Below are 11872 nucleotides of genomic sequence, written 5' to 3'. Positions count from 1 at the left end.
TCTCTGTGCCGCGCTTGGGGTGCCTGTGTCGCCTTTGGGTGTCCCTGTGTCACCCCTGGGTGCCTGTGCCGCCCTTGGGTGTCCCTGTGTCACCCCTGGGGTCCCTGTGTCACCCCTGGGGTCCCTGTGTCACCTTTGGGGTCCCTGTGCCGCGCTTGGGGTGCCTGTGTCGCCCTTGGGTGTCCCTGTGTCACCCTTGGAGTCCCTGTGCCACCCCTGGGGTCCCTGTGTCACCCTTGGAGTCCCTGTGCCACCCCTGGGTGCCTGTGCCACCTTTGGGGTCCCGGTGCCATTCTTGATGTCCCCAGTGCCACCTTTGGGGTGCCAGTGCCGCCCTTGGGGTCCCGGTGCCACCCTTGGGGTCCCTGTGCCACCCCTGGGGTCCCTGTGTCACCCTTGGGGTCCCTGTGCCACCCTTGGGTGTCCCTGTGCCACCTTAGGGGTCCCGGTGTCACCTTAGGGGTCCCGGTGCCATTCTCGATGTCCCCAGTGCCACCCTTGGGGTCCCTGTGCCACCCTTGGGTGTCCCTGTGCCACCCTTGGTGTCCCTGTGTCACCCTTAGGGTGCCTGTGCCACCTTTGGGGTCCCTGTGCCACCCTTGGGTGTCCCTGTGCCACCCTTGGGGTCCCTGTGCCACCCTGGCTGTCCCTGTGCCACCCCTGGGTGCCTGTGCCACCTTAGGGGTCCCGGTGCCATTCTCGATGTCCCCAGAGCCACCCTTGGGGTGCCTGTGCCACCTTTGGGGTCCCAGTCCCACCCCTGGGGTCCCTGTGCCACCTTAGGGGTCCCGGTGTCACCTTAGGGGTCCCGGTGCCATTCTCAATGTCCCCAGAGCCACCCTTGGGGTCCCAGTGCCACCCCTGGGTGCCTGTGCCACCCCTGGGTGCCTGTGCCACCTTAGGGGTCCCGGTGCCATTCTCGATGTCCCCAGTGCCACCCTTGGGTGGCCCTGTGCCACCCTTGGGTGTCTCTGTGTCACCCTTGGGGTCTCTGTGTCACCTTTGGGGTCCCTGTGCCACCTCTGGGGTCCCTGTGCCACCCTTGGTGTCCTTGTGCCATCCCTGGGGTCCCTGTGCCACCCTTGGGTGTCCCTGTGCCACCTTTGGGCTCTCGGTGCCACCCTTGGTGTCCCTGTGCCACCCTTGGGGTCCCAGTGCCACCCCTGGGGTCCCGGTGTCACCCTTGGGTGTCTCTGGTGCCACCTTTGCCAATTTTTGGTCATTTTTGGTCATTTTTATCCCATTTTTGGTCACTTTGAATTCACTTTATCCCATTTTAAATCAACTTTATCCCATTTTAAATCAACTTTATCCCATTTTCCATCAACTTTATCCCATTTCTGCTCATTTTTAATTCACTTCTCTCATTTTTCATTATTTTCATCCCATTTTTCACCATTTTGAACCCACTTTGCCCCATTTTGGTAATTTTTCATTCACTTTTCCCCATTCTTGCTATTTATAATTCACTAAATCCCATTTTAAATCAATTTTAAACCAGTTTTGGTCATTTTTCGCTCACTTTGACCCATTTTTGGTCATTTTTTGCTCACTTTACCCCATTTCTGCTCATTTTTACCCATTTATTCCCGTTTTTGGCCATTTTTATTTCACTTTACCCCATTTTTGTTCATTTTTTACCCCTTTAACCTCATTTTTGGTCATTTTTCAGTCACTTTATCCCATTTTTGCTCATTTTTAATTCACATTATCCCATTTTTAATGAATTTGACCCCATTTTTGCTCATTTTTTACCCTTTTAACCCCATTTTTGGTAATTTTTAATTCACATTCAGTTTTTAATGAATTTTACCCCATTTTTGCTCATTTTTTACCCCTTTAACCCCATTTTTGGTCATTTTTCAGTCACTTTACCCCATTTTTGCTCATTTTTAATTCACATTATCCCATTTTCAATGGATTTTACCCCATTTTTGTCCATTTTTTACTCAATCTCATTTTTGCTCATTTTTCATTCACATTATCCCATTTTTAATGAATTTTACCCCATTTTTGTCCATTTTTTATTCTTTTTTGGTCACTTTTTGGTCACTTTAATGGTCAGAAATTCACATTTTTTACACACCACGATAACACTGATGAGGGGGGGAGGGGCCCCCGTTTTGGGGAAGATTTGGGGGATTTTTGAGGGGATTTTGGAGAGGATTTTTGGGGGAAATTTGGGGGGTTTTGGGTCATTCCAGGGACTGCAGCATCAGCAGCTGCTTCAGCACCTTGGTCTGGCTCGTCTCCCGAATTTCCCCGGCCAGGAACATCTCATCCACCACCGTGTACACCTAAAAAAAGCCAAAAAAAACCCCAAAATCAGACAAAAATAATAAAATATCAGGAAAAACAACCCCAAATTCAGCAAAAATTGGCAAAAAATACCTAAAAAGTAACCCAAAAATAGCTAAAAAACCAAAAAATCAGCCCAAAACCCAGCCAGGAACATCTCATCCACCACCGTGTACACCTAAAAAAGCCAAAAAACCCAAAATCAGACAAAATTACCCCAAAATCAGCAAAAATCAACCCAAAATCAGCAAAAAATGGCCAAAAATACCTAAAAAATAACCCAAAATAGTTAAAACAACAAAAATCAACCCAAACCCCAGGAACATCTCATCCATCACTGTGTACACCTAAAAAAAGCCAAAAAAACCCAAAATCAGACAAAAATAATAAAAAATCAGGAAAAACAACCCCAAAATCAGCAAAAATACCCCAAAAATATCTAAAAATGACCCAAAATCAGCCCAAAACCCAGGAACATCTCATCCACCACTCTGTACATCTAAAAAAACCCAAAAAACCCAAAATCAGACAAAATTACCCCAAAATCAGCAAAAATCAACCAAATAACAGCAAAAATCAACCCAAAATCGGCAAAAAAATGGCCAAAAATACCTAAAAAATAACCCAAAATAGTTAAAACAACAAAAATCAACCCAAACCCCAGGAACATCTCATCCACCACCGTGTACACCTAAAAAAAGCCAAAAAAACCCAAAATCAGACAAAAATAATAAAATATCAGCAAAAATCAACCCAAAATCGGCAAAAAAATGGCCAAAAATACCTAAAAAATAACCCAAAATAGTTAAAATAACAAAAATCAGCCCAAAACCCAGCCAGGAACATCTCATCCATCACTGTGCACCTAAAAAAGCCAAAAAACCCAAAATCAGACAAAATTACCCCAAAATCAGCAAAAATCAACCCAAAATCAGCAAAAAATGGCCAAAAATACCCCAAAAATATCTAAAAGTGACCCAAAAATGTCCAAAAATGACCCAAAATCAGCCCAAACCCCAGGAACATCTCATCCATCACTGTGTACATCTAAAAAAACCCAAAAAACCCAAAATCAGACAAAATTACCCCAAAATCAGCAAAAATCAACCCAAAATCGGCAAAATCCGCTCCCAAATGGCCAAAATAATTAAAAATTGGCCGAAATCAGCCAAAATTACCCCAAAATTACCTCAAACTCATCCCAAAATCAGCCAAAAAACATCCAAAAATGGCCAAAAAAACCAAAATCACCCCAAAATCGACAAAATCCACCCCAAAATGGCCCCAAATCCCCCCAAATGAGCAAAGACCCCTCCCCAAATTAATTAATCCCACCAGGACCCCTCCCCAAATTAATTAATCCTTCCAGGACTCCACCCCAAATTAATTAATCCTTCCTGGACCCTTCCCCAAATTAATGAACCCCCTCCCCAAATTAATTAATCCTTTCAGGACCCTTCCCCAAATTAATGAACCCCCTCCCCAAATTAATTAATCCTTCCAGGATTCCTCCCCAAATTAATTAATCCTACCAGGACCCCTCCCCAAATTAATTAATCCTTTCAAGACCCATCCCCAAATTAATTAATCCTACCAGGACCCCTCCCCAAATTAATTAAAACCCCCAGGACCCCTCCCCAAATTAATGAACCCCCTCCCCTAATTACTTAATCCTTCCAGGACCCCTCCCCAAATTAATTAATCCTTTCAAGACTCCTCCCCAAATTAATTAATCCTACCAGGACCCCTCCCCAAATTAATTCATGCTTCCAGGACCCCTCCTCAAATTAATTAATCCTTCCTGGACCCTTCCCCAAATTAATGAACCCTCTCCCCTAATTAATTAATCCTTCCAGGACTCCTCCCCAAATTAATTAATCCTTCCAGGACCCATCCGAAAATTAATTAATTGTTCCAGGACCACTCCCCAAATTAATTAATCACCCCAGGATCTCTCTCCAAATTAATTAATCCTACCAGGACCCCTCCCCAAATTAATTGATGCTTCCATGACCCCTCCCCAAATTAATTGATGCCTTCAGGACCCCTCTCCAAATTAATTAATCCCCTCCCCAAATTAATTCATGCTTCCAGGACCCCTCCCCAAATTAATTAATGCTTTCAGGACCTCTCCCCAAATTAATTAATCCTTTCAGGACCCCTCCCCAAATTAATTAAACGCCTCCAAAATAAACAAAGGCCCCCCCCCCAAATGAACCAAGACACCTCCCCTAATTAATTAATCGTTCCAGGACCCCTCCCTAAATTAATTAATCCCCCCAGGACACTTCCCCAAATTAATTAATCCCCCCAGGACCCCTCCCCAAATTAATTAACCCCTCCCCAAATTAACGAACCCCCCAAACCTTGTAGAAGTTGAAGACGAGGTCGAGCTCGCAGACGTTGTGGAAATACTCGTTCAGCACCTGGCGGGGGGGGGATCCCCGTTAATTAACACCCCCAATTAATTAACCCCGGCGTGGAGGGGGTCAATTAAGGGCTGGGGGGTTAATTAAGGAGTTAATTAAGGAGTTAACGAGGCTCTCACCTCCACGAAGTTGTGGATGGCCTCCAGGTAGGCCAGGTTGTTGTCGGTGACGTCGACGCAGATGCAGAAGTAGAGGCCGGCGTAGCGGCGGTAAATGATCTTGAAATTGCGGAACTGGGGAAACTGGGAGTTACTGGGAGGGACTGGGAGGGACTGGGAGGGAGTGGGGGGGACTGGGAGGGACTGGGATGGACTGGGAGGGAACTGGGAGGGACTGGGATGGACTGGGAGGGAACTGGGAGGGACTGGGAGGGACTGGGATGAACTGGGAGGGACTGGGAGGGAACTGGGAGGGACTGGGAGGGAACTGGGAGGGACTGGGAGGGACTGGGAGGGAACTGGGAGGGAACTGGGAGGGAACTGGGAGGGACTGGGAGGGACTGGGATGAACTGGGAGGGACTGGGAGGGAACTGGGAGGGACTGGGAGGGAACTGGGAGGGACTGGGAGGGACTGGGATGAACTGGGAGGGACTGGGAGGGAACTGGGAGGGACTGGGAGGGAACTGGGAGGGACTGGGAGGGAACTGGGAGGGACTGGGAGGGAACTGGGATGAACTGGGAGGGACTGGGAGGGAACTGGGAGGGACTGGGAGGGAGTGGGATGGACTGGGAGGGGACTGGGAGGGGACTGGGAGGGACTGGGAGGGAACTGGGAGGGACTGGGAGGGACTGGGATGAACTGGGAGGGACTGGGAGGGAACTGGGAGGGACTGGGAGGGGACTGGGAGGGACTGGGATGAACTGGGAGGGACTGGGAGGGAACTGGGAGGGACTGGGATGAACTGGGAGGGACTGGGAGGGAACTGGGAGCACTGGAGGCCGGCGTAGCGGCGGTAAATGATCTTGAAATTGCGGAACTGGGGAAACTGGGAGTTACTGGGAGGGACTGGGAGGGAGTGGGGGGGACTGGGAGGGACTGGGATGGACTGGGATGGATTGGGAGGGACTGGGATGAACTGAGAGGGAACTGGGAGGGAACTGGGAGGGGACTGGGAGGGACTGGGAGGGAACTGGGAGGGACTGGGAGGGAACTGGGATGGAACTGGGAGGGAACTGGGAGGGACTGGGAGGGAACTGGGAGGGACTGGGAGGGGACTGGGATGGACTGGGATGAACTGGGATGGACTGGGAGGGACTGGGAGGGAACTGGGATGGACTGGGAGGGACTGGGAGGGACTGGGAGGGGACTGGGAGGGACTGGGAGGGACTGGGAGGGACTGGGAGGGAACTGGGAGGGACTGGGAGGGAACTGGGATGAACTGGGATGGACTGGGATGGACTAGGAAGGAACTGGGAGGGACTGGGATGAACTGGGAGGGAACTGGGACAAACTGGGATGGACTGGGAGGGACCCCAGCTCCTCCCAAACCTCCATTAACCCAAATCCCCACATTTTCCCTCTAAAAGACAGCGATTTTGGGGTAAAAAATGTTGATTTTGGGGTAAAAATGGTAATTTTGGAGTGGATAAAGGAGATTATGGGGTAAAAATGGCAACTTTGGGGTAAAAATGGAGATTTTGGGGTAAAAAGGGCAATTTTGGAGTAAAAATGGTGATTTTGCTGTAAAAAACGGCAATTTTGGGGCTAAAACTTGTAATCGTGAGGGAATAATAGGTAATTTTGGGTAAAAATGGCAATTTTGAGGTAATAAATGGTGATTTTGGGGCAAAGATTTGTGATCATGAGGGAAAAATGGTGATTTTGGGGTGGATAAATGGGATTTTGGAGAAAAAATGGTGAATGTGAGGGAAAAAGAATGTTTTTGAGGTTAAAAATAGCAATTTTGGGGCAAAAACTTGTGATCATGAGGGGGAAATTGTGATTTTGGGTAAAAATTGTGATATTGGGGTGGATAAATGTGATTTTTGAGTAAAAATGGTGATTTTGAGGTAAAAAGTGGTGACTTTGGGCCAAAAATTTGTGATCATGAGGGAAAACATGGTGATTTTGGGTGAAAATGGTGATTTTCGGGTGGATAAATGTGATTTTGGAGTAAAAATGGTGATTTGGGGGTAAAAAAGGAGATTTTGGGGTGGATAAAGGCGATTTTGAGGGAAAAACTTCTGATCATGAGGGAAAAAATCACAATTTTGGGGTAAAGAAATGGCAATTTTGGAGTAAAAAAGGTAATTTTGGTGTGGAAAAAGGTGGTTTTGGGGTAAAAAAAGGAGATTTTGGGGTCGATCAAGGCGATTTTGAGGGAAAAACGTCTGATCAGGAGGGAAGAAAATGGCAATTTTGGGGTAAAAATGGTGATTTTGGCGTAAAAAAAGGCGGTTTTGATGTGGATAAAGGTAATTTTGGGGTAAAAAATCAGGATTTTGGGGTTTTTACCTCGACAAAATTGGTGTGTTTGGCATCCCTGACGGTGACCACGGCGTGAACCTCCTCGATGAGTTTCTGCTTCTCGTCATCGTCAAACTGCATGTACCACTTGGCCAGGCGGGTCTTGCCGGCCCGGTTCTGGATCAGGATGAAGCGGATCTGCCCCGGAATTCCCCCAAAAAAAATTGGGATTTTGGGACGTTAAAATTTGGGGGAAATTGGGAAAATGGTGTCCCTGAAATTCCCATTTTATCAACATCGAAATTCAGATTTTATCGTGATTTAATGGAGGGTTCCCAGCCTGGTTCTGGGTCAGGATGAAGCGGATTTGCCACGGAATTCCCAAAAAATATTGGGATTTTGGGAAGGTTAAAATTTGGGGGAAATTGGAAAAATTCCATCCCCCAAATTGTGGAAAACCCCAAAATCCCTTCATAAAACCAGTAAATACTAAAACCCCCTTCAAAAAGACCCTAAATTGAAAAAAAATCCAAAACACACCAAGATCTCCTTATAAAACCCAAAAATAATTAAACTCCCCTCAGATCCCCTCAAAAAGGATCCTAAATTGGGGAAAAACCCAAAACACCCTAAAATCTCCTCATAAAAAAATCTAATATAATCAAAACCCACTTCAGAACAACTCAAGATCCCCTTCAAAAAGACATTAAATTGGAAAAAAGCCTAAAACACCCCAAAATCTCATAAAAAAATCTAAAATAATTAAATCCCTCCTCAGAACCTCTCAAAATGAGCCTCAAAAATGACCCTAAATTGGAAAAAATCCCCAAACACCCCAAAATCTCCTCATAAAAATTCAAAAATAGTGAAGTTCCCCTCAGAATGCCTCAAAATCCCTCTTAAAAATGACCCTAAATTGGGAAAAATCCCAAAATCTCCTCATAAAAACCCAAAAATATCAAACCTCCCCTCAGAATATCCCCTCAAAAAGACCCAAATTTGGAAAAATCCCAAAACACCCCAAAATCTCTGCATAAAAAGCCCAAAATAGAGAAACCCACCTCAAAATCCCTCAAAAAGACCCTAAATTGGGAAAACCCCCAAAATCTCTTCATAAAAACCCCAAAATAGAGAAACCCTCCTCAGAATCCCTCAAAAAGGACCCTAAATTGGGAAAAATCCCAAAATATTCTCATAAAAACCCAAAAATAGCAAATCCCACCTCAGAACCCCTCAAAATGACCCTAAATCGGAAAAAATCCCAAAACACTCCAAAATCTCCTCATAAAAACTCAAAAATAGTGAACCTCCCCCTCAAAAAGGACCCTAAATTGTCACAAACCCAAAAATCTCCTCATAAAACCCCAGAACAGCAAAACTCCCCCTCAGAACCACTCAAAAAGACCCTAAATTGGAAAAAACCCCAAAATCTCCTCATAAAAACCCCAAAATAGCGAACCTCCCCCTCAGAAAGAACTTCCTCTCAAAAAAGGACCCTAAATTGTCAAAAGCCCAAAAATCCCCTCATAAAAACTCAAAACCAGCAACCCCCTCCCCTCAGAACCCCTCAAAATGACCCTAAAATGAGTGTTTCCCTAAAATGGGAAACACTCCAAAATCTCCTCATAAAAACTCAAAACTAGCAACCCCCCCCAGAACCCCTCAAAATTCCCCTCAAAAAGACCCTAAATTGGGAAAAAGCCCAAAATCTCCTCATAAAAACTCAAAAATAGCGAACCTCCCCCTCAAAAAGAACTTCCCTTCAGAAAAGGACCCTAAATTGTCAAAACCCCAAAATCCCCTCATAAAAACTCAAAACCAGCAACCCCCCCAGAACCCCTCAAAATTCCCCTCAAAATGACCCTAAAATGGAAACACCCCAAAATCTCCTCATAAAAACTCAAAAATAGCGAACCTCCCCCTCAAAAAGGACCCTAAATTGTCACAAACCCCAAAAATCTCCTCATAAAACCCCAAAAGAGCAAAACCCCCCTCAAAATGACCCTAAATTGGAAAAAAAACCCCAAAATCTCCTCATAAAAACTCAAAAATAGCCAACCTCCCCTCAAAAAGGACCCTAAATTGTCACAAACCCAAAAATCTCCTCATAAAACCCCAGAACAGCAAAACTCCCCCCTCAGAATCCCTCAAAAAGACCCTAAATTGGAAAAAAAACCCCAAAATCTCCTCATAAAAACCCAAAAATAGCGAACCTCCCGCAGAACCCCTCAAAATTCCCCTCAAAAAGACCCTAAATTGGGAAAAAGCCCAAAATCTCCTCATAAAAACTCAAAAATAGCCAACCTCCCCCTCAAAAAGGACCCTAAATTGTCACAAACCCCAAAAATCTCCTCATAAAACCCCAAAAGAGCAAAACCCCCCTCAAAATGACCCTAAATTGGAAAAAACCCCAAAATTTCCTCATAAAAACTCAAAAATAGCGAACCTCCCCCTCAAAAAGGACCCTAAATTGTCACAAACCCAAAAATCTCCTCATAAAACCCCAGAACAGCGAACCTCCCCTCAGAACCACTCAAAAAGACCCTAAATTGTCACAAACCCAAAATCTCCTCATAAAACCCCAGAACAGCAAACTCCCCCTCAGAATCCCTCAAAAAGACCCTAAATTGTCACAAACCCAAAAATCTCCTCATAAAACCCCAGAACAGCGAACCCCCCCTCAGAACCACTCAAAAAGACCCTAAATTGGACAAAAACCCAAAAATCTCCTCATAAAACCCCAGAACAGCAAAACTCCCCCTCAGAATCCCTCAAAAAGACCCTAAATTGGGAAATACCCCAAAATCTCCTCATAAAATCTCAAAAACAGCGAACCTCCCCTCAGAAAGAACTTCCCCTCAAAAAGGACCCTAAATTGTCAAAAACCCAAAAATCCCCTCATAAAACCCCAGAACAGCGAACCCCCCCCCCTTTAGAACCACTAAAAAAACCCTGTACGCTGGAAAAAACCCCCAAACACCCTAAAATATCCTCCAAAAATGAAAAATAATTCAACCCCCCTCAGACTCCCTCTCCCCCCCCCCCCACTTCCCCTCACGGTTCTCCAGGCCCGACCCCCCCCATTCCCATTCCCATTCCCATTCCCATTGCCATTCCCGCTGTTCCCCCTCGGTTGTCCGCTGCCCTTAGGGGTTCTCACCATGGCGGTGCCGCCTCGAGGCCCCCCCGGTTCCGATCCCGGTTCTGATCCCGGTTCTGATCCCAATCCCGGTTCTGGTTCCGATTCCGTTCCCGGGTCCGCCCCCCCCCCCCTTTCTCCCTTCACAGCCAGGCCCCGGCGCTTCCCGCCTCCGCTAGGGGGCGCCGCCCGCACTGCGCATGCGCGGACCCTCCCGTTCCCGCCCTTTCCCCCCTCACCTTTCCCGCCCCTCCCTCAAATTCCCGCCTTCCCCCTACCCCCCTCCCCAAAATCCTCAACGCCCCCCTCCCCAAAATTCCTAGCCCGGCAATGATGGATGGCGATCAGAAGGAAATTTGTAGCCCACTCCCCAAATTCCACCCCCCTCCCACCTCATCCTCCGCGCTCGCGCCCCGCCCACACCGCTCTTAGCCACGCCCCCTTGCCTCAATCCCCCTCCCCAAATTCTCTTCTCCTCGCCTCCCGGTTTTCGCCCCCTCCCCAAATTTTCTCTCTCCCCCCTCCACCCATCCCGGTTTTCGCCCCTTCCCCAAATTCCGCCGCACCCCCCCCCCCAAATCCCGCTCGTTCCGCCCCCACCCTATTCAAACCACGCCCTAAACCACGCCCACTCCCCTAATTCTGCCCCTCCCATTCCTTCCCCCCACCCCAAAATCCCGCTTCTCCTTGCTTCCCTCCCTCCCTACCATTCCTCGCCTCAGAATTCCCGTTTTTCCCATCAAATTCCCCGTTTCCCCCCCCCCTACAAAAAAAATAAAAAATTCCCAGTTTCCCCCCCCCCCCCCTTCCCAAAACAATAAAAAATTCCCGGGGTTCGCCTCACAAGCCCCGCCCACTAACCACGCCCCCTCGCTTTAGCCCCGCCCCTCCCGCCGCTCCCCTCGCGGGGCCGCCCCTCCCTCTGCGCATGCGCTCCCGCCATTCCCCCCCCCCCCCCCATCTTCGTGATCGTGAGGGAGGAGGAGGAGGAGGCGGAGGAGGCGGAGGCGGCTGAGGGTGGGTGAGGGAGGGGGTTTAGAGAGGAGGAGGAAGGCGCCGCCGCCATTACAGGCCGAGCCCGCCCCGGCGGCCCCCACCGCCTTCGCCCCGCCCGCCGCCACCGCCCCGAGCGCGGACATGGCGCTGCCGCCGCCTCCCGCCGCCCCCGGCCCGGCTCGATGCTGCCGCCGCCGTTTCTCCGGTAAGGAAAAAAAAAAAAAAAAAAAACACCTTCCCCCCCTACTACCCTTCCTCATCTTCTTCACCCTCAGCGTCACCATCGCCGCTTTTTCTCTTGGGGAAACCACCCCCCCAATCCAAACCCCCCCCCCCCTAGAAGAACAATGGGCCGCCCCACCCCCGCCCGCCGCGCGCCCGCCGGGCCGGCCCATGGTCCCCGCGGGGGGGGGGGGGGGAAGAGCGGCCCGTGAGGGGGGCCCGGGAGAGACCAACCCCCGTAATGGGGGGGATGAGAACGACCCCCCCCATCCGTCCGTTCTTAATGGTTGCGCCGCCCGTTCGTGGGGGGGGGGGTTTGTGAGGGGGAGACCCCCGAGATGGGGAGCACGAAATTTAGGGGGGAGATCAGCCCAAAAATTG

At 48.7% G+C, this 11872-nt stretch overlaps 1 protein-coding gene across 2 annotated transcripts; it reads right to left on the bottom strand.

Annotated features, from left to right (window-relative positions):
* Window positions 1-2010: 2010 nt before the first annotated feature.
* Window positions 2011-11562, bottom strand: AP2S1 (adaptor related protein complex 2 subunit sigma 1). Of its 2 annotated transcripts, none has more exons than XM_077789174.1 (5): window positions 11520-11562; window positions 7183-7332; window positions 4847-4960; window positions 4665-4724; window positions 2011-2297 (listed from the first exon to the last, which is right to left on the bottom strand). In XM_077789174.1, exons 2-5 carry the CDS (start codon window positions 7273-7275, stop codon window positions 2196-2198), a joined length of 369 nt encoding a protein of 122 aa, XP_077645300.1. In that variant the 5' UTR covers window positions 7276-7332; window positions 11520-11562; the 3' UTR covers window positions 2011-2195. The 2 variants fall into 2 exon arrangements, with proteins under 2 accessions (XP_077645300.1, XP_021405424.1); XM_021549749.3 differs by lacking the exon at window positions 11520-11562 and adding an exon at window positions 10295-10460.
* Between the last annotated feature and the right edge of the window lie 310 nt (window positions 11563-11872).

The sequence above is a fragment of the Lonchura striata genome, chromosome 31, assembly GCF_046129695.1.
Source record: "Lonchura striata isolate bLonStr1 chromosome 31, bLonStr1.mat, whole genome shotgun sequence".
NCBI classification, from domain to species: Eukaryota; Metazoa; Chordata; class Aves; order Passeriformes; family Estrildidae; genus Lonchura; species Lonchura striata.
The sequence above is the reverse complement of the archived record's forward strand: the minus strand, read 5'-3'. Positions and strand labels throughout refer to the sequence as shown.